Source organism: Pelmatolapia mariae, linkage group LG1, assembly GCF_036321145.2.
Source record: "Pelmatolapia mariae isolate MD_Pm_ZW linkage group LG1, Pm_UMD_F_2, whole genome shotgun sequence".
Lineage (NCBI taxonomy): Eukaryota > Metazoa > Chordata > Actinopteri > Cichliformes > Cichlidae > Pelmatolapia > Pelmatolapia mariae.
The window spans coordinates 9086870-9112707 of record NC_086227.1 but is presented as its reverse complement, the minus strand read 5'-3'; the positions used below and the strand labels follow the sequence as shown (position 1 = coordinate 9112707).

The following is a 25838-nucleotide window of genomic DNA, read 5'->3' as shown; positions in this document are numbered from 1 at the left end:
TGCTTTGACAAAAGTCCAGCTGGGATAACCACATTTACTCAGGGCCTTCTTGATGTGCTGTTCTTCTGCCTCCCTGGCCGCTGTGTCTGTGGGGATGGTGTTCGCTCTGTGTTGTAGCGTCCTAATGACACCCAGTTTGTGCTCCAGTGGATGATGAAAGTCAAACCTTAGATACTGATCCGTATGCGTAGGTTTACGGTACACGTCAGCTTTTAGATGTCCCCCATTACTGATGGAAATCTCACAGTCTAAGAAGGCTAACCTGCCACTTTTCATATCCTCCCTGGTGAATTTGATGTGTCGGTCCACTGAGTTAATGTGATCCATGAATTGTGGTACGTCCTGAGATTTAATTTTCACCCAGGTGTCATCAACATATCTGAACGAATGGCTTGGTGGTGTTCCAGGGTAGGATAGCAACGCCCTCTTTTCCACTTCTTCCATGTACAAATTGGCCACGATGGGTGAAACTGGGGAGCCCATGGCACACCCATGTTTCTGCCTGTAGAACTGACCCTTGTATGTGAAGTAGGTGGAATGAAGACACAGTTCCAAATAGGGATGGGTATCGAAAACCGGTTCATGTTGAGAACCGGTTCCCACTGTTTCAATTCCTTGGAATTGTTTGGCATTTTTGCAAACGATTCCCTTATCAATTCCAGTCGCCCCGAATGACGTCACCACGTTGCGGAGTGTCATTTACCTGGCAGGAAACATGGCGGCTCAAACGCTCAAAAGTTTGGTTATACTTTACGAGAACGGATGACAACAGGGCAACTTGCAATACTTGCAAAGTAGATATTTCATTTAAGGGAGGAAACACTACGAATATGCAAAAGCATTTGCTCACAAAACACGCGATAACCTTAAATGAATGTCGTCTTTTTAATTCCGCTCCGGACTCGTGAATCTCAACCCAGCAGCAGCGGTAACGTTTGCACGTCCTCTCCCGTTAATGCGGCAGGTAAATAATCAACTAACAGTGCATATTGTGTTAGCGCGATCTGCCTTATTACAAAACCTGCCATTACTGTGCATTTAGGTGACCATGATGAGAGAGACAGACAGAGTCTGGCTGGCTCAGATGCTGGCAGTTCTCGCTGCAGTCTACCGGTAGCGTCTCCTTTCAGGCCAGAATGTCACCGAGCAGTGACTAAGTTTGTGGTAAAAGGCTTGCACCCATTTGCCACAGCAGATGCCCCCGATTTTCGGTAAGTGAATGTGTTTAATTGTAGGCAGGGACATTACTGGATATTCTTGTGTAATTGCTACAGAATAATTTATGTTATACTTTGTTATTGCTACAGAAGAATATTTATTTTATTATTTTACATTTACAATTTTTTCCCCGGGGACCCTGTGACACCCCATTGAAGAGCCGTAGGCTGTGGATCTCTTAAGATCTCACTGTTGGGTTTGTAAGGCCCTGTTACTCCTAAATTTCTATCTTGTTCAAAGACAAGATATAAAACAAAGTTCTAAGCTAATCGACCTTAGTGTTCTCCTTTTTAAAAAGAATCGATAAGAGAATCGATAAAGAATCGAATCGTTAAACAGAATCGAAAATGGAATCGGAATCGTGAAAATCTTATCAATACCCATCCCTAGTTCCAAAAGAAAACACACTTGGTCGATGCTGAGAGTGGTCCTGTTGCTGAGGTTGGTGTCATTCTGTAATCTCTTACGGACTACCTCCAACGATTCCGTGACTGGGATGCAAGTGAAGAGAGATGTAACGTCGTACGAGACCACGGTTTCATCTGCCTCCATAATGACATCTCTCACCTTCTCAACAACATCCAGGGTGTTCTGGATGTGGTGTTCAGAGCTGCCCACCAGCGGGTTGAGGATCAAAGCCAGAAACTTGGAGATGTTATAGGTGACCGAGTTGATCATGCAGACAATCGGTCTTAAAGGTGCATTAAGGCATTTATATATACCTGGCAGTTCTTTCATCCATCCAATCATTTCAAATTTGGAGACACCTCTTTGGTTTCAAAAAACCAAAGTGGAAACAACTATATGCATATTTTATCTACAGTCCATGCAAACTGGTATTATGATCTACAGCTGTGTGTTAAAGTGAAGTTAGAGAAATGCTACATCCCTAGAACATGAGAGGTAAACGGGCACCCTGGAAAATAAGGGAATGGAACTTTGTAACCTGTCTTTAACATGGTAAAACCATATTTGAACTCATTGTGATTTCCTAACCTAAATGCCCACAACTGAAAATAAAACTCAAACGCTAGTGAGAGCAAATTTTAAGAACTTCCTCGTCAAAAGTTGGGATGTCCAAAATGGGAATGCCCCTACATGTTTTCAGAAAAAATGTTCCAGTTGGTGAAAACAAATAAACAGTAGTATTGTTTAGTCAGAGGTTTTGTTGAAGTGAAATTTTTCAATTTTACAAAAAACAGTATTATTATTTATCAGCATTACTTTACGATAAGTGCTGCAGACTATCTGAATATACCGTGTGACTGTTTGGGCACCTGTCTACGTTTGCTTTATGGCCTGTCAGCCTTCTTATATTATCACTGTCGCCATGCTGCCAGATCTCAGCACTGAGTGCAGTCCTTGGAGAGTGCAGTAGTTTCATGAATGATGATAAGCCAGAATCTTCTTTTAAGAAGATGAATAGGGAAAAAGAGCGATGGAAAAGGGAAAATTAGAAGTCTTCTGTGATCAATGAGCCCCATGAATAATTGAGGGTGACCGTGTTTTACACAGATAGAGGAGAGAGCGAGAGCGAGAGAGGAGTGTCCTCCTGTGCTGATGTTTTTCCTGTTTGGACTTCCCGTGTTGTTAGATGATCTGCTAACACCAGCAGTTTCCAGCATTGGCATAGTAAATCTGAGTAAACATCAGAGAGAGGGAGAGAGAAAGAGGGTTATATAATACTACTGTTCTCTGGTGGCTTCAGCTCCTCTCTTTGGGGGAAAAAAAATCCCCCATCCATCTCGCTTCCCTCCGAATGAGCAGCAGCAGCAGCAGCAGGGCTCTGAATCAGACGCCGCTTCCATCGACCCTGGACGAGCTGCTCCCCTCCTCCCTCTCCCCCAGCTCTCTTCCTACACTCGCTCCTCCCTCTCTGCCTCCCTCACTGCCTCCTTCACTTTCTAACCCTCTTGCTCCTTCTCCTCCTCCTCTCCTCTTGGCTGTGGATGCCCTCCTCACTTACAGTATGGATTCGGGAGGGGAAGGAGGAGAGGGCTGGATGGAGGACCAGTGGGAGAAATGGTAGGACATCTGTCTTATTCTCTCTCTCTCTCTCTTTTTTTTTCTTTTTTCAGTTTATTGGCATGCAGCAACATGGCTGTGTGTGACCTTGCAAGTGTGTAACTGCTAATGTTCCTTCTTCTTGCTATTTGGCATCTCCTTGGTACAGGCATGCCCTTGAAGGAGATCGCCTTTATATGACTGTGTGTACGTTTGTATCTAAACAAGAGAGGTAGAACGTGCAGCGGTGGTTGCTGCCTTATGATGACCAAAAATAGGACCATAGAGGCAATCACATGTTATCCTGCTGCATGTGTATTACAGTGGAACTGCCGGTGTAGGAGAAGCACTGTGTGGACGGATCGTTGTCTTCAGAGTTTGTTTTCATGCAGCTGATGATGGAGAAGAGGGTGATTGTACTTGGATCTGTTGAATTGGACGGGACGGTCCTGATTGTGCTCCTGTCCTTGCAGGAGGGCGAAGCTAATGAATGACAGAGAGCATGCAGCCTCATAATTCCTAGTGGTAGTATAAACGTGCAACTTGATGGGGAGTAAGGAACGGAAAAGAGTATAGTTGGAGCTGCTGTGACGACTAAATGCTGGGCTGAAAGGTAGAATAGCACGATCAGAGCAACACAACACAGAAACACATGTGATCGTAGCATTTAAGAGAAGTATTGTGTGGGGAGCATGGCTTTCCTGTTTTCACTGTAATAAAAGATATAGAAGCACTATTTATTTCTCATTGCTCTTTGTCAGGAGATTTAATTCCATTCTGCATATTTTTCTTATCTCTTTCTATTAACAGAAGTCTTCTTCTCACTGCTGTGTGACCTTCCTATATGATAAACTGCAAAATGTCTTTTTCTCACAGAGATTATATCAAATTCAGATCAACATAAAAAAGACTTAAAAGGAAAATACCCGTATTTGACCTTGTTTGCCATTTGTGAATTTGCAAGCAAGCCTTAGATAAATGTAGTTCTATCAGTGTTATATTGGGTTGTTTCTTATATACATACATATATAGAGATATTTATATATTACTGAGCTGGCCAAGCACATCATGGCCTGAGCGTGAGGTCATTCTGCCCTTCATTAACACAAGCAGAGAGACAGGCCGAGGAGACACAAACATGGCAGCAGGCTGCCCTGTCACCACCTGCTGTTACAATAATGCTGCAGTTTGTCCCACATCCTTAGCGATATAAAACTGAAACATCCGTCCTGCAGTGTTGTTACAATCTGAAGTTGTTTTACAACATGAGCTGATGGGAATTGTCTGCAGGGATCGTTTAAAAGCTGAACAGTTTAAAACCCACATCACTTAAAGCGAATAATCAAATTAAATAATCTCAGCCGAAAGATAAAATGTGCTGAGAATGGGATCAAAATCACAGATCTGAGCAGGAAATGCTCAAATCAGCCAAGGAGAGATGAACTTAAGGTTTTTTTGACATGTTGTAGAGAGAAATTTATGTTTTGAGACATATTAGTCAATTTTCAATCCTTGAATGTGTTCCTTTTTATTACAGAACTACTTTTGAATTGGTCTTTCTAAACTTTGCCAAAATTGTTGAAAATTGAAAATATGAAGCCTTTAGTTTCCATGTCGAATCCCGAGTCCCGTCCTGTGTGAGACGTTGCTGAATTTATTTGGTTTTCTGTGCTGTGTCACGGTGATGATGTTGATGTCGGCCGGTTGTTACTACATCTTGACCCTATTTGCCATGTCTCACTTTCAGTAATGATGACACAGTAAATGTGTCACAGGAATCTCTGACCTGGACAGCCCAAGCAGTCTGCTGAGTCAGCCTGCATTGATCGCTGGTAGGGTTGTAAGTGTAGTGAGATGATGAGTATACATAGTGCACGAATATAATCCCAAGGGAATTCCATTTGTTTTCAGTTGTATTTATTCAGTGCCAAATCACAACAACAGTTGCCTCAAGGCAAAGCTAGCAAAGGTGCATCGAGTGTTTGCAGACATATGTGGAAAGGTCAATAGAGCTGGACTGTGTCAGTGGGCTGGGGGTCAAAACCTTACCATTACATACTGATTAAGATCAATCCAAACACTGTATACTTTTGTGGCACTATGGAACAATGACAGTCTTCTTACCACATCAAGTACTGCCTAGATAATCTGGTCCAGCAAACTTCCTGTTGATCAGTGTACACATTTAAATAGAATTCAATTTATTAATATTACAATTTTAAAAAATACAAATTCAATTTCAGGAAGGTGAATTTTAAATTCAGTTGTTAGTGTTTAAAAAAATATTGTATTTCACAGATTGACATTTTCAAGAGAGCTTTTTGACATTAAATAATTGATAAGATACAGATGACCTTATTGAACTTTTAACTCTTAATTAAGCTAATCGCTAGCCCTTTCACAGACAGCAGCATGCGCTGCTAATGCTAAGTGCTAACTAAAAGCCAAGGATCCAGAATTTGTTGCGCTGGCTGCTGAGCTCTGTGGGTTTTTGCAGCACCTCCACGTGTACTAGATGCGCCTGCTCCTTGTTGTTTCTATCTCTGACTTTATGTCCTCTACAAGAGTTTCTGTTGTTTTATCTTCAAATATCCAATAAAAACATGTATCGCTAATTCATAACGAAGAAAGCTTTGTAACTATCTCCACTAGTGAAGACTGTGTCATTTCCACAGCTTTCCCCCCCCGAGGTCTGCAGCGCTGTTGAAAAGGCTGTGGAGTAGCCCATACTGGAGGTCTCTGTATAAGCGCGTAAACCTGTGACACAAAAAACCTGTGACCGAACTCAGACACGCACAGACTGTTTTCCTTCCTGGTGATGAAGGAAAATGGTGGGCTGGCATGTAAAAGGGCATTTATTCTTCCAGGACCTGAAGCTCAGTAAAGCACCACTCCAACAGCCAAACCCATCTTGTCTGATTGGATTGTTAAATTTGTGATTGACATGACATTGACCAATCAGCTGAAAGGAAGAAAAATCAGGTCAAAATTTGTACTTGTAAGTTGAAATCCACACGCAGCCAGGAAACCTGAGTGCAGAGGTTTACACGTAATTTTTTGCTTTGTATCTGTAACCAGATCTTAACAAAACATTTTGTAACTCATGTAAATCTTTTTTACACACACACAAATTCTCATCTGTAGATGCACAAACATAAAACTTTCAGATATTTTGGTTTACCATGTTACAAAACTCAGTACACAAATATGCATTTGATTTACACATACAAAATATTTATGACCACAATTTGAGCCCATAAATGGACAGCTGCTGATTGGATTGTGTGAAACTGGCAGCTGTTTCTACTGCCCATCCCATTTATAATGCTTAGGCAAAAAATGCATGATTCACAATAATTTATTGTACTACCTAATAAAATTCTTTAGCAAAATTTCCACTGAACTGAAAACTTAACATTGATGAAGGAAGGATTTATTGGAGAACTGTTGTATTATCGTCTTAGCTTTAGCTGAGTGTACCTAATCAACTGTTAAATGAGTGCATTTGCAACTCCAATTTTAGAAAAGTTGGGATGCTGTTTTGATCACAAGCACCCAGTACTGATTCTTTGAATCTTTTCATGATGTTACTGTATATACTGTAGATGATAAGATATTCAAAGTTGTGACAATTTTATACTGAGTAACAAATTGTTGCAGAATTTATATCTGCAGTTTTTTTGTAGATTGGGGAACCTGTGTCCTTCTTTACTTGTGAGACTCTACCGCCACAAGATTTATTTATTTATTTTTTATATATACCCAATCATGTTACTCACCTGTTGCCAGATGTTTTGTTTTACTACCACATAGTTTTCCAGGTTTTTGTTTCCCCTGTCTCAACTTTTGTGATACTTGTTGCTGCCATCAAATTCAAAAAGTTATCTGTTTTCTACTTTGAAGAAAATATATGGGATTATAAGATTTGCAAATAATTGCATTCTGTTTTTATTTAACTGCGATGTGACTGTGCAGCCCGTCTTATCTGAGAACTGTTCAGCCCATCACCCTGTGAACCTCGAAGTGTGACAATGTAATTTGCTTTGTGCTATACACTCTGTTGGGATTTCTCTTTGGCTGCAGACAAAGAGGCAGTTTATTTTTTAAAGTATTTCTTTTTCCCACCTCCCTCCATGTTTCTCTCCATCTTCACACTTTTCTCACTGTTGACTTAATTGTTATGGTCTCAGTCCCGCTCACTTATAACTCTGTAGACTCAGCGTTTCATAATATCCCTTGAAAAGTCCGGATTACTGCTCAAAACTTGCAATTTAAACCAATCAGTTAAAATGTTGTTTTTTGATAGCTTTGGTCACTAACTTATTGTTGTAGTAGAATACAAGTGAGAGACATTATAAATATATATATATATGTATGTATATATCATTAAAGATAGAGAGAGAGGGCATATTTTGCCAGGGGTAAGAATGAAAAAAGAGGTGACTTTATATTCTGAAATTCAGTCTGGTATTTGATAAATTTTCCTCAGTTGTAGTTTAATAATATATGCAAACTTGTGGTGAAATAGCCCAGGGTTACAGGTTGTCTTGGACAGGTTGTCAACCTGTTGCAGGGCTAACATTATTAACATTTTGTATTTGCCCCTGTACACCACCACAGGGTGCGTCAAACCAAACAATTAAGATGTGATTAAAGTTCAGAATTTTGGCTTTGAGTGGGTTTCCAAAAGTACTGCATTAACTGTTGAGGAATTATTGCCAGTTTTCTACACACTCCCCCAAGTGCTCAAACGTAATTGGACAAACTAACAAACTAACACTATTTCATCATTTTAAATTTAGGTATTTTTACCTATAGGTTAGTCAGAATAAAATCATTAACCTATGATATATAAGTGTCAGAAAAAGATTTAAGGATAATGATGATGTAAATCAATATTTCCTCACCACAAATTGCCTAAAAATGAAAATACCAGTACAAGTAGTTTTATTTAAGGTCATCTAAGTTACTCACATACACTGTGTATAGCTGTGTTGTAAAAGTTTTTTTTATTTTACATGTATTCCTTTTTTTTTTGTCCATTGTCTTCTTTTCTTTTGTTCACTTTGTTCTGTCCTTCCTTCAGTCCGTATCTCCCACCGCCTTCAGGGCTTCATTATGGAGGTAACAGATGCTTTTTCTCAGGCTATTTAACTTTCTATTTCCATCCTCTGACATGTGATGGCTAAAGACTGTAATAGCTGTATGTACACTCACGCTAGCAGTCAGAAATGACATTACCATGATGCATCAGTGGGGGGATGGTAGCTGCACAGGTTTACAAGGTTTATTTGACGGCTTGCTCCCATGCTCTGTCGTCTTTGTCTTGCATCTCAAATAACATTTTGCTCTGACTCAGTCTGTTACGCCCGGAGGCTGCAGGGTAAAGGGACAACATGCAGCCATAATTGCAGATGGGGAAAACTGAAGCATTGTTTACTGGATGTTAATTGAATCCTGCCACAGACAGCAGGACCGTACATTTCCCTTTCTGCTGCAGGAGCATTCAAGACGTACTTCTCTGCAAAACACAAATTCACTTTTCTTAGTTTCCTGTTCTGCATTTTTGCCAGCGTGTGGCTTTATGTGACAGTGAATCCAACGGGTAATCCAAAGGTAATGTTACAAGTGGTGTAAGGCATTAACTTCTTTAAATAAGTAGCATGATACATTATAATGAATTATGTGTAATACATTACTTTCCTTGAATAATCACCCTATAGCTCATTGTCACTGACAAAGTATGAGAAGGAGAAGAAAAAGAGTTATGCTTTGTGTATTAATTTTGGTCCCACTTGTGATGAATGAAGTGTAGTGGTGCCAAAAGAAAATCACTTTTACAAACAGCAGATGGAGATATTCACAAAATAAAACAGGCCGATAAAATCCTGGATGCTCATTGTTTTCTGCTCTAAACGAGCAGGTAGTGCTTTAATACTAATATAAATTCCTTAGAGGTCTGAGTGAAGTGTATGAAACTATGTGGTATAAGAGTCAAACGCCATGTTTCCATTTGTTAGGAACAGTACTATGACACAAAACAATAGATTTAGATCTGTTTATCTATTATAAGTATTAATGTAGACACCTATGCTTGTTATATTTTGGTCATTTTTAGCGACCTATATTCAAATTGTCATTGGACTGAACATAGGAGATACAAATAACTGGGTCAACAAGAGATTCTGAGATGTACTATGGCTTGAGGATTATATATATATATTTTTAAATATATATCACTCATCTATGCGGTATCCTCTTCTTGTCCCTCTCACCCTAATCTACCCTTTCACTCAGGTTGACCCATGACATCAGCCTTGATGAATTTGAGGATGACGACCTCTCCGAAATCACAGAGATCACAGATGAGTGTGGGATGAGCCTCAATTGCAATGGCCCAGATATAAAGGTAGGATGGCCCCATGAAGAGCCGCTTCTTGGCAGATGTCTTGTCATAGCTGCAGATGTAGTGTTCATCTTCAAGTTATTCTTTATAAGCTGCTGGTGAAAAACATGATCAGCAGCTCTGAATGAGAGCTGCAGTATACTAGAGGATCCGCTGAGTTATGTAAAGCTGGGTTGGAGGTTCAGATTGTTTGTGTATGCTATTTGTCATTTATAGAAAGCATTCTTAATTCCTCCTGCAAAGATTATGACATTATTTTTGTGGTGGGACTTTAGGAACTTTCTGAGTGTCTTGGGAAGCTTTTAAGTTACATCAGATGGTCGTCCACTTGAAAAGGCCGCTGACAAACAAGGTCAAAATGATCGTACACCAAAGCCTTTTAACTCTATCTAACAAAGTTAAAAAAATATATATTGTATTGTACGTTCCACTTATGCACAACCTCCAGTGTTATTCGTCAACCTCATCATGCGATCCTTCAAAAATTGGGCTTGCCTCCTTTCGGTGACACTCTGTCAAAGTTTGAGTACAGCTAAGGGTCAGTCTCTCCTCTCTGTAGTGTTTTGTAATGAACAGCTGCTGCATTCAGCTTCCTGCCAGCAGAGAACAGGGGCCCGAGGCAGACAGGCCTGACAGACAGTGTCGGAGGCACTCGCTGAAAAAACTTTGAATGTGATCGCATGCGATTGCCCCGATCCATCCTGGGCATCTAAATAATTCACTCTGAGCTGTTTACTGTTTGTTGAAATCCACCAAGAGTTTTATTTTTGGGAGTTTTTTTTTTTTAAGAATAGAAATGAGGGGGTCACTAACAGAACTGAGTAAGGAATATATACATGTAACTATAAGAGAAATAGTAGTGGAGTGGTGCTGAAGGAGAAAATAAATAGAGTTAAATTTGTTATTCTGTCAGATCATCATCCTCTATTTAACTCTACTGCTGTAACCAAGGCAACTAGAGGGTGAGAGGCTTTTCACAGGGCATTTGTCTGAGTAAATAAGATTCTATCTTTCTTTTCCTTTGTCATTATTTCTGTGAGTTATATTTTATCATTTTAGTGAGGCAATTACTTGACTGATGGGACAAAAAATGACTCTAATAATGCAGAGTGGTGGGAATATTTTGGGGTTTTAAAAGCCAGTACTCTTTCACACAGTACTCTTTTTTTCTTGTCTTGCTATCCTGGGAGCTAATTATAGCTCACATTGCTGAATGTGAGCACTTTTTGCTGGAAGTGTCTATGTGTGTGAAGACAGATGACTCATCTCCTTGAAGAGCCTCGCAGAATCCAAAATGGCCCCATGGATGGCAAAAAAAAGACAAATCTCACAGCACAACCAACAACAAATCTCACGTGTTGTCACTCTCAGGAAGCGCAAACAAACTGTTTTGCTGCTGGAAGAGACAGCTCACTGGTCCTAGTAATGTCACTCCCCTCCATTTGGAAATCTCATGTCCTTTGGTCTACTTTACCATGTACCTGCAGTTCATTGAAGTTGGCGGGATTTTGCTGTGCTACAGCAATTCAGTTGAGTTGATGTCTGGACTTGGACTGGGCCATACTTTTTCAGTCTTTCTATTGTAGATTTGCTTCTGTCCTTGTGATCACTGTCCAGTTGCATGTGCCAGTGTTGGCCAAGCCTTAGCAAAGTACAGTCATTCATTACCTCTCTGCCATGGTGTTATAATTGATATGGGGTGATTAGGGTTTGTTTGGTTTTCTCCAAATGTTATATTGTCCATTATGGCCAAGCATCTTCACTTTTGGACATCTAAGCATGTTTGTTTTAGAGCAAAGCATTCGGCATACATACATCATTTTACATATCTAGTCTAAGGAGATTAACTTTCTTTTGGAGCAAGGAACTGGTCGAAACTTGCAAGTTAAAGTTAAGGCTGTTAAGGTTCTATAAGAATCAGGAGATTGTGATCCGCTCGCACTGCTTCTTGTTTATCTCCTCAGTATGTCAACCAGTGATTAGGGGGCAAAATAATTGCACTGTTGTTTTATTTAAGAAAAAAAGAAAGAAGGACAGAAATGCAATCCCCTTATTGTGCAATTTTCTTCTAATGACAGTACAGATCCTGTAGGAGACCATTTAGGCTGAAAATTTAGATGTTACTCAAAAGTTAAGGTATAGTTAGTGGGTAGATCGCATATAGTATATTGTTCTTGTTCTAAGATCATTTTAGCAGCTATATGTTGAAGGACAAAAATTGCAAAATGTCCAATTTAACAATTTCTTGGCGATCTTATGGATAGATAACAGCTACAACACACACGCTTGGAATTGAGTCCAGCGCTTAGTGAATTGTGTATTTAACAATGCTGGTTTCCCAAGCTGTACTGTACATAACCGGACAGAGTGGTATAATCTTTTGTGGTAGTCAGTAACAAGATGTGTTGATTTTCTGAGTGTTTTCTATATCTTGCAATGACTCACCAGTGAGGATGCAGTTTGCTTTTTAGATGGTGTTGAACCTTACACTGAAGGCACCTAGCAGAATAAAGGAAATTGTTGTTTTTGTCACCAGCATGAAATCCTGACAGACACCAGACAAAGGGAGGTTGTAGTAATAAAAAGAAAGACGTCACAGTGTTTATTTTTTAACCACTGCTATTTTCATTGAGGTTTTTAAACCATCCATTTAATATTGCATAGAGCACTACACCCACCCCACAGTTGTACACAGCTTGATTCTTTCAGTTCATGTTTTTTGTTCTATATTTGTTTTGTGCCCAACTTCAATCCCATCACTTAAGACTAAAGGAAGCTGTTTTTAGGAAACGAGCTCTGATGACAAATAACAAATGTAGCCACTGGCTAACAAACATTTTTCGTTAAGAGTTGGCAGAGAAAAAGTTACACATAAAAGAAGAGATTTACCAAGTGGCGAAGAAGTCATTTATTGAAGTAGTTGATTGCTTAGTTTTCAACAAATTTTCCCATTTATAAGTTAGATTTAACAAAAAACGTATTTAAGATTAAGTTTAGAGGTTTTAATAATTTTATAAATTATTTTGGTAATTGATCATAGAATCTTCTAATAAACAAAAGGTACAACAAATAAAACAATACCCAACAATCTACATAGTTTCATTAATATAGAAGAAGAGCATTATGGCAAAGTAAAAATTTAACTTTGGGCGCGGTATTTAGTTGTGCTAAAATGGCTAATGTGGCTATCAGATAATTACTACAAGTTAACATGTGTACCAGCCAGGGTAGCATTTATAATAGCGGTTTAATACTTCAATGTTCTTAAAGTAGATGCTTTCCTCTTTAAATTCCTTTAGCTGTAAGTGATGGGAGGGGCTCTGTACTTGTTGTGCCAGTTGGAGGAGGTAAAGATGGCAATTTTTAAAAAATCATTTTTGTTGCAAATGATTAATTTAGTATTTAAACATTAGTTTTATTATCAGTTAACATCTGAGGTTTTTTGACAACCATAGTAGACACAAATGCAACAAATGGCATATCATCTTCCTCAGTATGCTGGAAGTGTAAATGTTCAGCTTTTTTTTAAATTACATTAACCATAAGAACCTTATTAGCCACTGATTTGGTCTTTGTGTCCTTCTTTTCCACGTCCTTCTAGTTTTGTTCAGTTTGTCATGTGAACTATGATGTGCTTGAAAACATTTCTTGCAGAATGTTTAACCATGGAAAACAGAAGCAAGGATCAAAGACTGAATCAGCTTGATGAGACAGACTGACATTCTTTATGTTTCAGCTGTAATCACAGACCTCAGGGGCACTGCCTTGTCTTTGCTTCTCATTTTAAAGTGCACAGAGTTTTAGAGGCCCAGTCTGTTTTAAAAATTTATGAGGAGGCAGGGCAGCTTTAGAATATTTGGTAGGGAGCCCTCACACACACACACACACACACACACTCACACACACACACACACACACACACAGAGCTGAATTCATCAGTGATCTCATCATCCGATGGGAGACTGAAAATGTATCTGGTCTCATCAATAATGAACGGTCACATGGAAGGAACATCACACACACCAGACATGTGTGGTGTCTGCCTGAGTAGGGGGCCACAGAGGTGTGCACTGTGGTATTTGCTCGGTGGGTGGATGGACAGTGGGCTAACAACATTATAAGGACAGAAGTTCTCCCCCTGAACTTTTAATCTTTAAGTTCACGTGTTTTCAGTCCCATTGCCACAGGCGTATACCATCGACCACATAGCCATGTCTCCTCTGGGGCTTGTTCAGTCCTGTAGCTTGGCTGATTAACCCTAGAACACTATCGCTATAAATAGTAACACAATCACTAATGCCGGGTGATTTTTACCCGATATAATATGACCAACAAAAAGTACTTGTCATCAAAATATATCAAACACATGACAAATCAGAGTGGTCAGCTTTTACTTTCAACTGTGCCATGTCTAACAAAATGAAAAAAAGTGTCATGGGGGGATGCTAAAATAATGCTCCAAAATTACAGAAAAATCTGGAATTCAAGAACAAAAAATTCCTAAAAAAGAAAAAATGACCCTGGAAAGCTGGTCTTTGATACACCCATTCCTGGGACATTTGAGACTTCTCTGGTGAAGGCACAATCTCCTCGACACACTAACAGCTGCAGGAGAGAGAAATCATGTAAATGTATTTGCTCGGGTGAAAATCACCCAGCGAAAGTGTTCTAGGGTTAAAAATAGGCCCAAATTGGCCACCAGAGGCAGAAGTAAGCACAGATTGAAAGTAGTGTTAATAGTGGTAGGAACAAGATATTTTGTACAGTACTTCAAATAATTGATGGGACGGGATGGGACGGGACGGGACGGGATCCACCCATTCTCATCCGCTTATTCTTATCAGGGTCGCGGGGGGGTATCCCTGGTACCACAGGGCAAGATGCAAGGTTCACCCTGGACAGGTCCCCAGTCTGTCACAGGGCTAACACAGGGAGACAGATGGGTGTGTTTTTTTTTCCTTCTGTATCAGAATCTCTCTTTGATTTATATCTCTTTTTATTAGACTTGGGTAGAAAAGATATATATTTTTCCATAATTTCCTGACATTTTATTGGGGTATACAGTATGTGATAATAAATATAAACTTAATATAAAAGCACATAAAAGCTGAGCTAACTGATATTAATCATTGTAGCTAACCACGTGCATTTCACCCATAAAGTCTCTGCCATCTGGACAACAACACTCCTGCGCCTGAGGAGATGTCATGATCAACAAGATTGTAGGTATATTTTTGAAGAAATCCAAATTACCACCAAATAGGCCTGAATTATTAGGCTATTTAGGTGCTTTTATCCCAAAATGTTCTTCTCAAACAAAGCTTCTGCTTCTTTTGCTCTTATGACAATGTAAATAAATAGATTCTTTGATTCATTTTGTGGTGAACACACAAACATGAAACAAAAGTCACTTGTTATTCCACAGTTAAGAAGCTCCTGTTGAAGAAGACAGAGAAAATTGGCTTTTATCTAAATTAGTGTGCACATGGCTATCGTGAAGGGTTCTTGAAGGGTTAATGGAGAGCAGCTGATGTCCAGAATGAGACTTAAAGATATTTAGTGCTTCTGAGAGACATAAAGTGACAACATGCATTATAAAAATCAGTGAGAGAGAAAGGGAAGTGCTTTCATGCCCAAGTGTAAGGGTGAATGGATTTGATTAGGAGTCATTTGCCGTGTGTGGATGGCTGAAATGTCGTATGTCAGGGTGGAGTCAGATAGGATGGCCAGTTACATTTAAGTGACTGCAAAAACACACAAAAAGCAGCATGTACACACAGATTTACCACACATGGAGAATCAAGGCTTTGTATTATGTCTAGATTCTGCTTTATTTATATTAAATTCACTTGCTTAATGTAAATATTTGAAATGATTTATTTTTTTATTTTACAGAAACAAAAAGAGAAAAACCTTTTAGAGAAAGTTGGAAAAATCTGAGCTAATGAACTTCATAAAAAGGTGTCATGTCCCTTGTGTGTTATTTCAATTACTGATATTTGTAATGCACTGTAATGCACTGCAATGCACTTCGACAGTATTGTCTTAAAATATAAGGTGCCCATAAAAATGTTTTAAAGGTGAACCTGTATAAATATCAGTGAAACAGATCCCCTTAATCCAGAAGGGTAGAAGGAGAGTGATATACAGAGGGAGAGTGGGGATGGAGAGTGAGGACGGAAGCAATAGAAAATAAATGGAGCAATGAGAGAGAGAGGGAGTGAAAGAGGGTCTAGCAAAACACCAGTGGAGAAGCAGACCCATTTCCATGGCAACAGTGTTTCTCTCACCTACTGCTCATGTCAAAGCTGAAAATACATGCAGTGTTGGCACTTATACACACACACACACACAAAAACACACACACGCACACTGCCCCCATGGATACCGCTCACGTCATCTTATCCACACATGGTAAGAGTGGAGAGGAAGCTGCTTCATCAATGCAAACAGAAACAGGAGAAGCCCTGTTTGGCTCTGCTACTGTTAATAAAGAGCAACCGATATGACAGCAGTGTTCTGATATTCAGCCTTGTGCTTACCTTTATGTATTCCCATTGACATGAACAGACACTTACAAGGCCCGACCCTCTCCTGCATGATTCATTTAAGCCAAATTGATATATATATATAGATATCTATATCTATCTATCTGCTCGTTCATTAATAAAATGAAATAAAATGCAATACTTTACTGGATTTTATAAGAGCAGAGTGAAGCCAAAACTCTGGATTTGACAAACACATACAGGTCCTTTCAAAGTCGGTATGGTTCAGATGTTCTGTTTCTATATTTTATTTTTCTGGCATTCGGTTTGCAGCTGAGCAGTACGTTTGGGGTGATTTGACATTTTCAGTCTTTCCTTGTGTTTCCCCTGCTCCGGCTGCTCTGATTGGGAGAGAGAAGAGCATCACGTCTTCAAGGCAGCATCATTTCCTTAGTCACTGATCCCCTTGTCTCCTAGCAACAGGGGGCAGGGCTCTTCAGAGTCCAGTAATAATTTCTGATCATAAACAAGAAGAGGAGAAGAGCATTTGCAGGCTCCATTAGGAGGCATTGATTTTTAGCAGGTGAAAAGGTGAAGTGAAGGAGAGTGGGGGTAGACAAAAGAAAAATATTGGTGGGAGGATCGTTGTTATTAGACACAGACAGACACTGACATGACGTTGCTGCCCTATAACACAAACTCACTGCTCATCACATGTCACTTACAGGTATTTGCAGTGTGTGTAAATGGTTGGTTGGATATGGTTGTAGATTAAAGATGACCAATGGATAATTGGATTGTTTAAGGAATAGATAGCTGGATAAATCATGACTGCATATGAACGATGAACAGTAGTGACCATGACAACACTAGCTGGGAAGCAAAGGCAGTGAAGGCTGCAGGTCTCAAACTGTGCCCTGCTTGATCACCGGTATTACTATAAGTCTATCCATAGTTTACAAAATTGACATCAATTTTGTAAACTGTTGATGTTACAAAATTGATGTAACAATTACAAGATGTTGTAATTGTTGTATTAAAAGAAAAAAGCATAATTGTCCCATAATCTCTGCTGTGAAAAAAACACAGGTTTAAGACATCAACAACATCAGTTATTTATAAACAGTATAACTGTTAGACTGAATGATGAAAGGTGGTATATAGATGGGATGGGATAAATGCCAGCTAGACTGAAATGGATGGATGAATGAACAAGAATCGAATATAGAACATTAGACTGCTGGATGGTTGATAAATGGATGGATAATAGATTGATGGAAGATTATTAAGTGGATAAGAGGATGGAAAGGTAGATAAGCATACAGATAGCTATGGAGCAGGAGTGGGCAATTAATTAACCGAGGAGGTCACATGAGAAACTGAACCTGTTGTGGAGGGCCACACCAATAAACCGATCTCAGATCTGCTCAGTATTAATATTATCTTGGAGTGACCCTCAACAGCAGTCCCAGTTTCTCACAATCCCCCCTGTGCCTGATCCCTGCTATACAGGATGATCAAAAAAGGATTAAAGATATAGTCAGGCATTAAAAAAGAATTATACTCATAAATATACATTGAATAAGGTGTGACTGTGTCTTCCAACAAATTGATGCATTCTCACAAATAAAGAATTAATCTAGTAACACTATAAGAGCTGTAAGCCATCATGTTGCCCAGCCACAGTTGTGGAGATGGACATGGATGTTCTGTCTAATCACATTTTATGTATGTGGCTGGAGACTGGCCACATATGTAGCATGCCAAAGATGGAAGGGAAGAAAACTCGTAGGTGTTCAAGTTGCAGGGAGGCACATTTTAATTCATGTCTGGAACTTCAGACTTAAGATATGAAGGGTCGTGCCTATGTTTTATTGTTTTATTTATGTGTTTTCACTATGTGTTTTCACAAGACAATGATATCCTCTTCTTCCTCACTTCAAGCCTGTTCCCATGAACTTAAGTCATGGCTCTGTCACATGTAAATGTATATAAGCATGCTTATTCCAAATATTGTTGCAGTTACTTATTGTCATCATATTAGACATGCAACCATCCCATCTACGACAGCTGGCATCAAGCTGACTAAATAACAAAAACAGCTCTAGTAGAGATTACATGTAAATTCACCCTCCAAACATAGAATTCATGATTGTCTGCAATCTAAGATTATTGAAAATATATATTTTAAAATTTTTACATGTTGGTGTCAGTCCTTTCTTGTATCATCTTTGAAAGTAATCCATGGTCTGATATATACTCGGCAGTAAACAACCGATCTCCATATACAGTTAATATCTGCATCTTGACAATCTTTGTGTTTGGCTTATGTCTGTATTTTTAAAAGAGCTTTTATTCTTGCGTTTGCCCTCGTTTTGATTCAAAACAGTTGTATGGGTAAATGACTAAACCATATAAGTCTAATAAATGTGGACTGAGTATGAATGCAATTAGATGAACATTTTCCACTTTAGCTTTTGGCTGTTTAGCAAACCATTATAGCAGTCCTATTTCAGAGACAGGCAGGCTTCTTTCTTTCTTGGGAGTGAGAGACCTCTGGATATCTGGGATGAGTGTCTCACTGCATACAAATGTGCTTGAAGGCAACACTTAGCCAACAGAAATGAATTAACCTCCATTCCATTCAGCCACCTTACAGTCTGCAGCAAGTAAATTCGGTTAATAGGAGTGCTGTCTGTTACAACAAAGGTTTAAATGTTTACGATATTGGTTATAATACATTCCTGGTACTTGTAATTTCTCGGTGTATGAAGTGTTTACAGAACAGTAGCTTATTAAATTATGTTTTTTTTTTCTCTTCCTCAGAGTTTCCTTTGTGAGGTTTGTTTCCTAAAATAGTTTAAGGTGACTGTGACTGTGCATGGCAGCTGAGAATTACACCAGTGTTTCTTCTACCATTGCCTTGAGGGGGCGATCCAATACTGCAGCCCCACCCCGCAGTCAGCCTAGAGAAAACACTGTTAACTTCAGGATCTAGGATCTAGGATCTAATCAGGACTAGCACAGGTGTTTAAAAAGAATATGACTTGGATCCAAACTAAATTTTATAGATGCTAAAACTGACAAAACAAATGAACAAACAAAAATAAATAAATAAATAAAGGTTTGATAATACTATATTACTCAGTATCAAAAATAAATGTTATAGCATTAAGTTTAATTAGGTTTTAGTTCTAGAGCAACTATACTGTTTTTGTTTTGTTTTGTTTTTTTGCTCATGTCTCTCAAATTATAATAACTAAATAGATTATTTTAGATTTATAATTTTAAATAACTCTAAATAACTTTTTTTTCTGATTGTGCTGTAGAAGGTGACAGACCTCCAAAACAGTTGTTCAACATTGTTCATGTTCTTGTTTTATTTGCATTTGTGTTTTTTACAGGTTTCTCTGTATGTGAGGCAAACAGAGAGCGCTAAAGACTATAATAGGCTTAACAACGACTTGCCATGTGCTGTGTGTGTGTGTCTGTTTTGTATGTGTAGCTGCAGGGATAGTGATGATAAGTGAAGCAGACTGTACTGTCCCAGTGCCCTCTGACTTACTGTCTCTCAAATGCTTTGCTTGTGTGTTGTTTGATTTCAGCAGCAGTGAATCTCTTCTTCTTTTTTTGCCAACAAACTCATACCTTGCACACTGTGTATGATTAGCGTTAGAGTAAATAAATGTGCCTAATTTTCCAACTCTTGTTTTATGAATTGATTGTTTAGCCTAACGGAGTCATCAATTTTGAGAGGTTTCATCATCAAAGCAATTAACAAATTGATGCAATTGCAGTGCTGCACGAAAGGCCAGAGGTATTATATCTGTTTCTTTTTGGGGGCGTGAATATTTTTAACAATTCCCTGTTTCCAGGGTCAATATCATGAATTTGTTTTGAAATTTACGTACTAATTTTCTTACTAGAATAGGTTTCTAAGCTTTAAAAGTATAAAGATAAAATGAGAAATAGCAGAGCAGAGTGAGTTTTTACTCTAACCTCATTACTGCAGGTAAATTCTGTCAGGTAGAAAAGCTTGATGCTAGAAATAGTCCGTCTCAGCTTTAAACAGCTCTGTGTGTTGGCAGTGAGTGTGTTCCTGTTGAAGACAGGGTTGCTTCCAATTGGCCAGCTAAATCTCCTCATGCCATCCACATACACTCTCTCTCACTGTCTTCCTCTCTCTCTCTCTTCCCTGTCTTGACTGATGTCGGGCTTATTCCAATCCCTGCAGAGCCGTGTGAGGCGAGGAACCAATAGCATGTCGGGGAAGGCGGAGCTAGGAGCAGTCGGCCAGCTTCAGGCAGAGATGCTGCATTTGGACCTCATCGATGGTGCTGACGGTTACCGCGGTGACAAAGAATCCTCGAAGGCGTCTGCAATTTCAACTCCGCCAGTCACCAAGGACCCTGCAGCACCTGTTACCATGGATACTTACCGGCCCAAGAGACCCACGACCCTTAACCTCTTCCCAATCGTGCCACGCACACAGGTATAGTCTGAATTAACCTTATCCTCTCGCTCTCTCACACACACACACATTCACTCACACAGTTAAACAGTTTGTGGCAGGTGGACAAATATTGATGAGTAATCGGGAGGACTGTGGGAATGTTTCAGTGTTTTTCTTTCAGTGTTTTTTCACTCCACCTATATTGGAGCCTCCTCTCACACAAATATTACGTTTGAAATTGGAAATATAACTGGATAACCTACTTGACATCACCACTGGATTCACTACAATTGCTTCTCTGACAGGATGTGTTTTCTCCACTGAACAATAGCCTCAACTGTCGTTTCTTTTTTTCTATTGGTGCCCGTCTCTGTTTGCTTCAATGGCGCTTGAGCTCGTGACCATTCGTGTCTGTGTGTGTCTGTGTGTGTGTGTCCATGTAAATCAAGCTAAGTGAGGACCAACACTAAGAAGGAAGACATTTTGTTTAGGGTAGTTTTAGGCTTTAGTTTTGGAATGGGAACTAAAAAATGTAAAGTATCAATAAAGAGCAGCGGTGTAACCATACAAATGTGTGCAACCATGTTCGGGTTTACTGCGACAGTGAAGGTGTGTTTAAAAAATGTATTTGTACTATAGAACACACATTTAGATTTTTCTTTTTTCGTTCATTGATAAAACCTATGAATTTAGAATTGAGCATTACAATCTACTAATTAAGTTTTGATAATGACAGTGTTATAGTTGTGGTTTGAGTAGGTGGTAGACATCAGAGTGAAAGATAGTGATGAGGGTGCTGTGCTTTGTGAAGTGCTTTGTTCAACATTATGACTTGGGTCAAAAGGTTATTAAAGCCTTGGTTGTCATAGTTAAAGTTTGAACTGATTTGTTTTAGGTAATGTTTATAGTTTGTTAATAATTAATTATTCAGTCACTTGAAGTTCTTGAAGCTCATCTTATTCTTTTCTTGACTTGCTCCTTTATACCTGTAACGATTACTAGACCAGGACATTCATCATTATAGCCTCTTGCTAATATGTTGATCTTCTTGACTTGAGGACAGTGTCCAAGTTCAAATAAAACACATCTAATGTGCACAAAATCAAAACCTTAAGCTAGCTCCAGGAGATGTTAAAACACCTGCACAAGCGTCACTGACGTTTCTTTCAGTTCTGGGAAGGAAAAGTAGCATGTAGTGAGTGGATTAGAACTTGTTAGGTGAAAAGAGCTTCAGAGAATATGGTTGGATGAACAATACAGTTACTTTGCCTTATAACCGAACAAAATACAATAAAATGGGCTAAAGAGTCAGAAATAATGTTACATGATACATTACACTGTTAATTCAGATAATAAAGGATTTCTTGCCATGACTTGTTAATGTGACGGAATTAATTTGAGAGAAAAAAGGAAAAACCATGCCATTCAAGAAAACAAATTAAATCATTTTATTCATGTGTTTACATTTGAATTCTAGAAATATATCCTTTGATTCACTGAAATGTAGAACTACCTCTATGTCATATACATAGTAATGGATACAGTGAGTGAGTTTGGCCTCCTTGAGTGCAGGCAGTCAGCACGATCAGCCAAGCGTCTACAGCCTATTTGCCTTTGCTTTGCACTTGATCTGGAAGCAAAGTCTGCTCTGCTCAGTGCTCCACTTTGTTCCTGTAGGTTGTTTGAGCTGTCAAAACTGAAAAGTATAAAGGAAGTAATTGGTCTCAGTTATGTTTCAACTGGGGAAATCTTCTTGTCTATTCCAGCACTGTTCATTTTTACCTTTTATACAGCAACTAGAAAAAAAACATCTAAACCAGTGCTGAAATACTTTACTGTTGAGGTTTCTTTAAAAAGTTTAATACATGCAATGAAAGTGAAGACACAGATCAACAGGCTGCATTTTATACCAGATAAATTCATTAGCAGTTGCGGGTGTCAAGTTTTTACTTAAATACTTATTATTTAAAATACTTTTTGGTCATAAAAAATATCATCAGGTGTGATCAAGGAAATCGGGGTAATATTATGTTTTAGTAAAACGAAACACAAAACAAAATCTGTGTCTGAAATACCATCAAAATGGATAGATTGAGAAGATCACATGGCATTATAAAAAAAAATAACTGATCTGTCATCGCTGAAGTACATTTATTAAAGTATCGTTCTGTTATTGAGACAGCATGGCTAAATTAGTTGAGACAGAGAGATGACAGTGAAGACTTTCACAGTGTGCATCCTTACACAGCAGGAATGAGACAGAAGATTTAGGATGATTTCCAGTCATTAATGTTTTTTCTCAGACCTTGAATTGTTAGAAGAGGAGTAGGTTGTGTACACTGGGCGACTGTTTCCAGGTCAATGAGTGTGCAGAAATGCAAAAGTATACGGCACATTTTGCTCTGCATCGTTTGGCAGCAAGTCCCGTGTCTGAACAAAAGCATCTCTGATCAGCGTTAACACACTGAGGGTTTTTTTCAAAAGCAGTATTTTTTAATCCAGTAATGTCAATAGTGCCACACTGAGTCAGACTGTTAAGAGGTTGAATTTCATCATTAAAAACCTTTTTTCCTTGTGCAGTGGTCAAATAAATGAGGTAAAATTAGTTTTCTTTACCCATTTTAAAATGAATAACCAGTTCTGATTCTGTCCACCTTTTAGTTGTTATAGTATTTGAAATATCGAGTAGTCAAAGATGCACAGTATAATAAATCTTTTGCAGTACTGAGGAGGGTGCTGCTTTACAGACTGTCTCCACTTTTGCTTCCCAATTGAAGTGATTCAGTGGGCAGAGAGACAGATGTCCCTCCGAGAAAGGATTAATCTAACTCTAATTACTTATCGGGCATGCTCCATATGTTGAAGTGCATGTGTGTTTGTGTGGCAGTGTGACTATATGGAAGGTCTACTTAGATACCAGCAAGAACAAGTAGCATATTGTGATTTAAAATTGATTTATAAAGTTTCAAGCTGACCTGGTTTTAATAGCTAGCTCAATTTGCAATGAAATTCATGCAGAAAATCCAAATATGGCAGGGTGACACAAGATGCAGCTGTGATAGGCTGCGACAGCTGTCAATTAAGGCGCCCCATCTCATTCATTCAGCTTCCGAGGTCTCCAAACACTTCAAGTTGGCAAGCTTGTGTTCTGTTGTATCAAGTTCACACAGATTTTAGTCATGGATTCACCCATCCGCTGAAGCTGACTCCTCAGATATATGCAGTTGTTTCCTACCTGCTGATTCACTCTTTACCATGGCAACAGCCCAGTCTCCGCCTGTTACACGTAGATGGAAAAGTGAGTCACACGTGGTGGGTGGACGGAGGAGGAAAAGATGTTATTTTGTGCGTGCTGTCGTCACAGGAGTTTCCAGCTCTCCATCTGTTAAAATCTCTGTTTAACTCTTCTGTTATCTACAACTGAGTGTTAAACCATAGTCTTTCTGTGGAAGCGGTTAAAATAAGCCACTGAGTCGCAAAATATATCAGTCGTGATAATGATTAGATTCATAAGCGTGTTTGGCAGGTTTTGAATAATTCCTTTTAAAACCTATTTGGTGGCTAAATGCCAAATTTTCAGTAAACACTGCTGCCTTCTTCAGCCTAATCTAGATGCCATGATCAATTAGTTTATTGGTTGTTGCATTTTTATACATATATTTTAAAAAGAGATTAAAAATGTGCAAATAAAGGACTTTCTATACGTTCTAATGTATTATGTAGTCCACAAGTTTTGCTTGAGATACCTTTTTTTAGGAAGAATTGAAAACCACTAGCAGACATGGCTTAAGAACAAATTTAACACCATGCTGAGAAGTGTTTCAGTCTGTGTTGTGACTGATTGTGGGTGTGGACTGGATGCACTGAGTTGTATTTAACTGCACTCAGCAGAGATGTCACTGTGAGCAGCCACACCCTTTAGGATCTGTTCACCAATCACTGATAAGCTGCTCTTTAAATGACTCCTTTCATCAGTGACAATGATCAGCAACCTCTCTTTTTCTGTACTTAGAAATGAAAGTGTCATATAGATACCACAAAGATGTTCATATAGATTTTTGTAACAAGGTTGATTTTGCTTTTATTTTTTCTTGATTTCCATATTTAGAAATGTATAGAAAGAAAGGAAACCTCACAAGTTTCATGACTTCAATCAGCAATTACCCCCCAAAACAACCTAAAGAGGCTGTCTGACTGCGTGAGTGTGTTTCCCAGTGGCTTGTGTAAATGTCAGGTCCCTTTAAATGCACACCACGGAGCATGGACAAAAGAGTTCCTGCTCATTCAACAGAATAAAAGGTTTGTGTGTGCATGTGTGTATGTGAAGTGAGAGAGAAGCGAGAGGAAGAGAGAGACACACACACTCACACACAGAGAAGTTGTATATGTTGTGTCAGGATCCAGAATTCAGTGAGCAAACCCACCTCTGTTCCTCTTTTTTCCATCTGTTGTTCCTTCTCTCCACTTCCTTCCTCTTCCTTCTTTTTCAGGACACGTTAAACAACAACTCCCTTGGTAAGAAGTACAGTTGGCAGGAGAAGGTTTCAGGCTCATCCTCGCCCCTTAAAACAGGTGAGCTTCCCCACATCATGTTTATGAGTCATGTTTTAGTTTAGACACATTTTCTCATTTAGTTGATGATAACTGGGATGTGCTGGCCAGAATCCATTGTTGTGTTAGTAACATTCAGTTAGTGTGGGCGTGTGTGATTTGCATTGAGTCTGACAGCTTGTGTGTCCCTCTGAACCTTGGGGACACTGCTCAGCCTTGGATTAGCTGCTGGGACAAGTTGAGCTAGCTGAGGCTATGCTGTATATTGTGCAAAACTAGCTAGAGGCTGTCATAGCCCATTGATGCTGTTCTTTGAAGAGCACCATCCAAAGCTAGAGTAACCAGATTCACAGCCAACAGTTAGAAAAATGTAAATATTAGGTGTTAAAGGCAAATCTGGGGAACAAGCTTCCAAATTCAGGAGAAATGAACTTTTATGCTCTATTCAAGCAATAGGGACAGACTTTAGAGCTTTTAGAGCACATTGTTGTGAGATGATGCCCTTGTATTCCTCTATAAATTATATAAATTGAAATAATGGCAAGTGTAACAGAGTTGCTGTCTGGGTAGTTTGGTTTTATTTGGATTGGACTGAATTTCATTAGGTGTGACTGCGAGCACTATAGTCGATTTGTCATTTAATATGTCAGACTCACTGAAAAAAACAAATGTAAATCTGTTTGCCCGCTAATCGTTTCAGTCTGAATCTACAGAGTAG

General features: G+C 39.0%; 1 protein-coding gene and 1 long non-coding RNA gene across 3 annotated transcripts in view; both read left to right on the top strand.

The window, feature by feature from the left end:
• mapk8ip1b (mitogen-activated protein kinase 8 interacting protein 1b) overlaps window positions 1-25838 on the top strand; it is a 51159-nt gene that overhangs the window by 9774 nt on the left and 15547 nt on the right. Inside the window, exons 1-4 of one of the 2 annotated variants that reach the window (XM_063471114.1) lie at window positions 2994-3243; window positions 9520-9631; window positions 20351-20608; window positions 25060-25141. In XM_063471114.1, the coding sequence (XP_063327184.1) occupies window positions 3188-3243; window positions 9520-9631; window positions 20351-20608; window positions 25060-25141 (508 nt within the window). In that variant the 5' untranslated portion in view covers window positions 2994-3187. Of the gene's footprint in view, window positions 1-2993; window positions 3244-9519; window positions 9632-20350; window positions 20609-25059; window positions 25142-25838 lie in introns of those variants that run through there. The other variant, XM_063471106.1, reaches the window with a different exon arrangement.
• On the top strand, window positions 703-1355 carry LOC134625830 (uncharacterized). The gene is made up of 2 exons (XR_010093763.1): window positions 703-964; window positions 1043-1355. It is a non-coding gene; the product is annotated as an uncharacterized LOC134625830 (long non-coding RNA).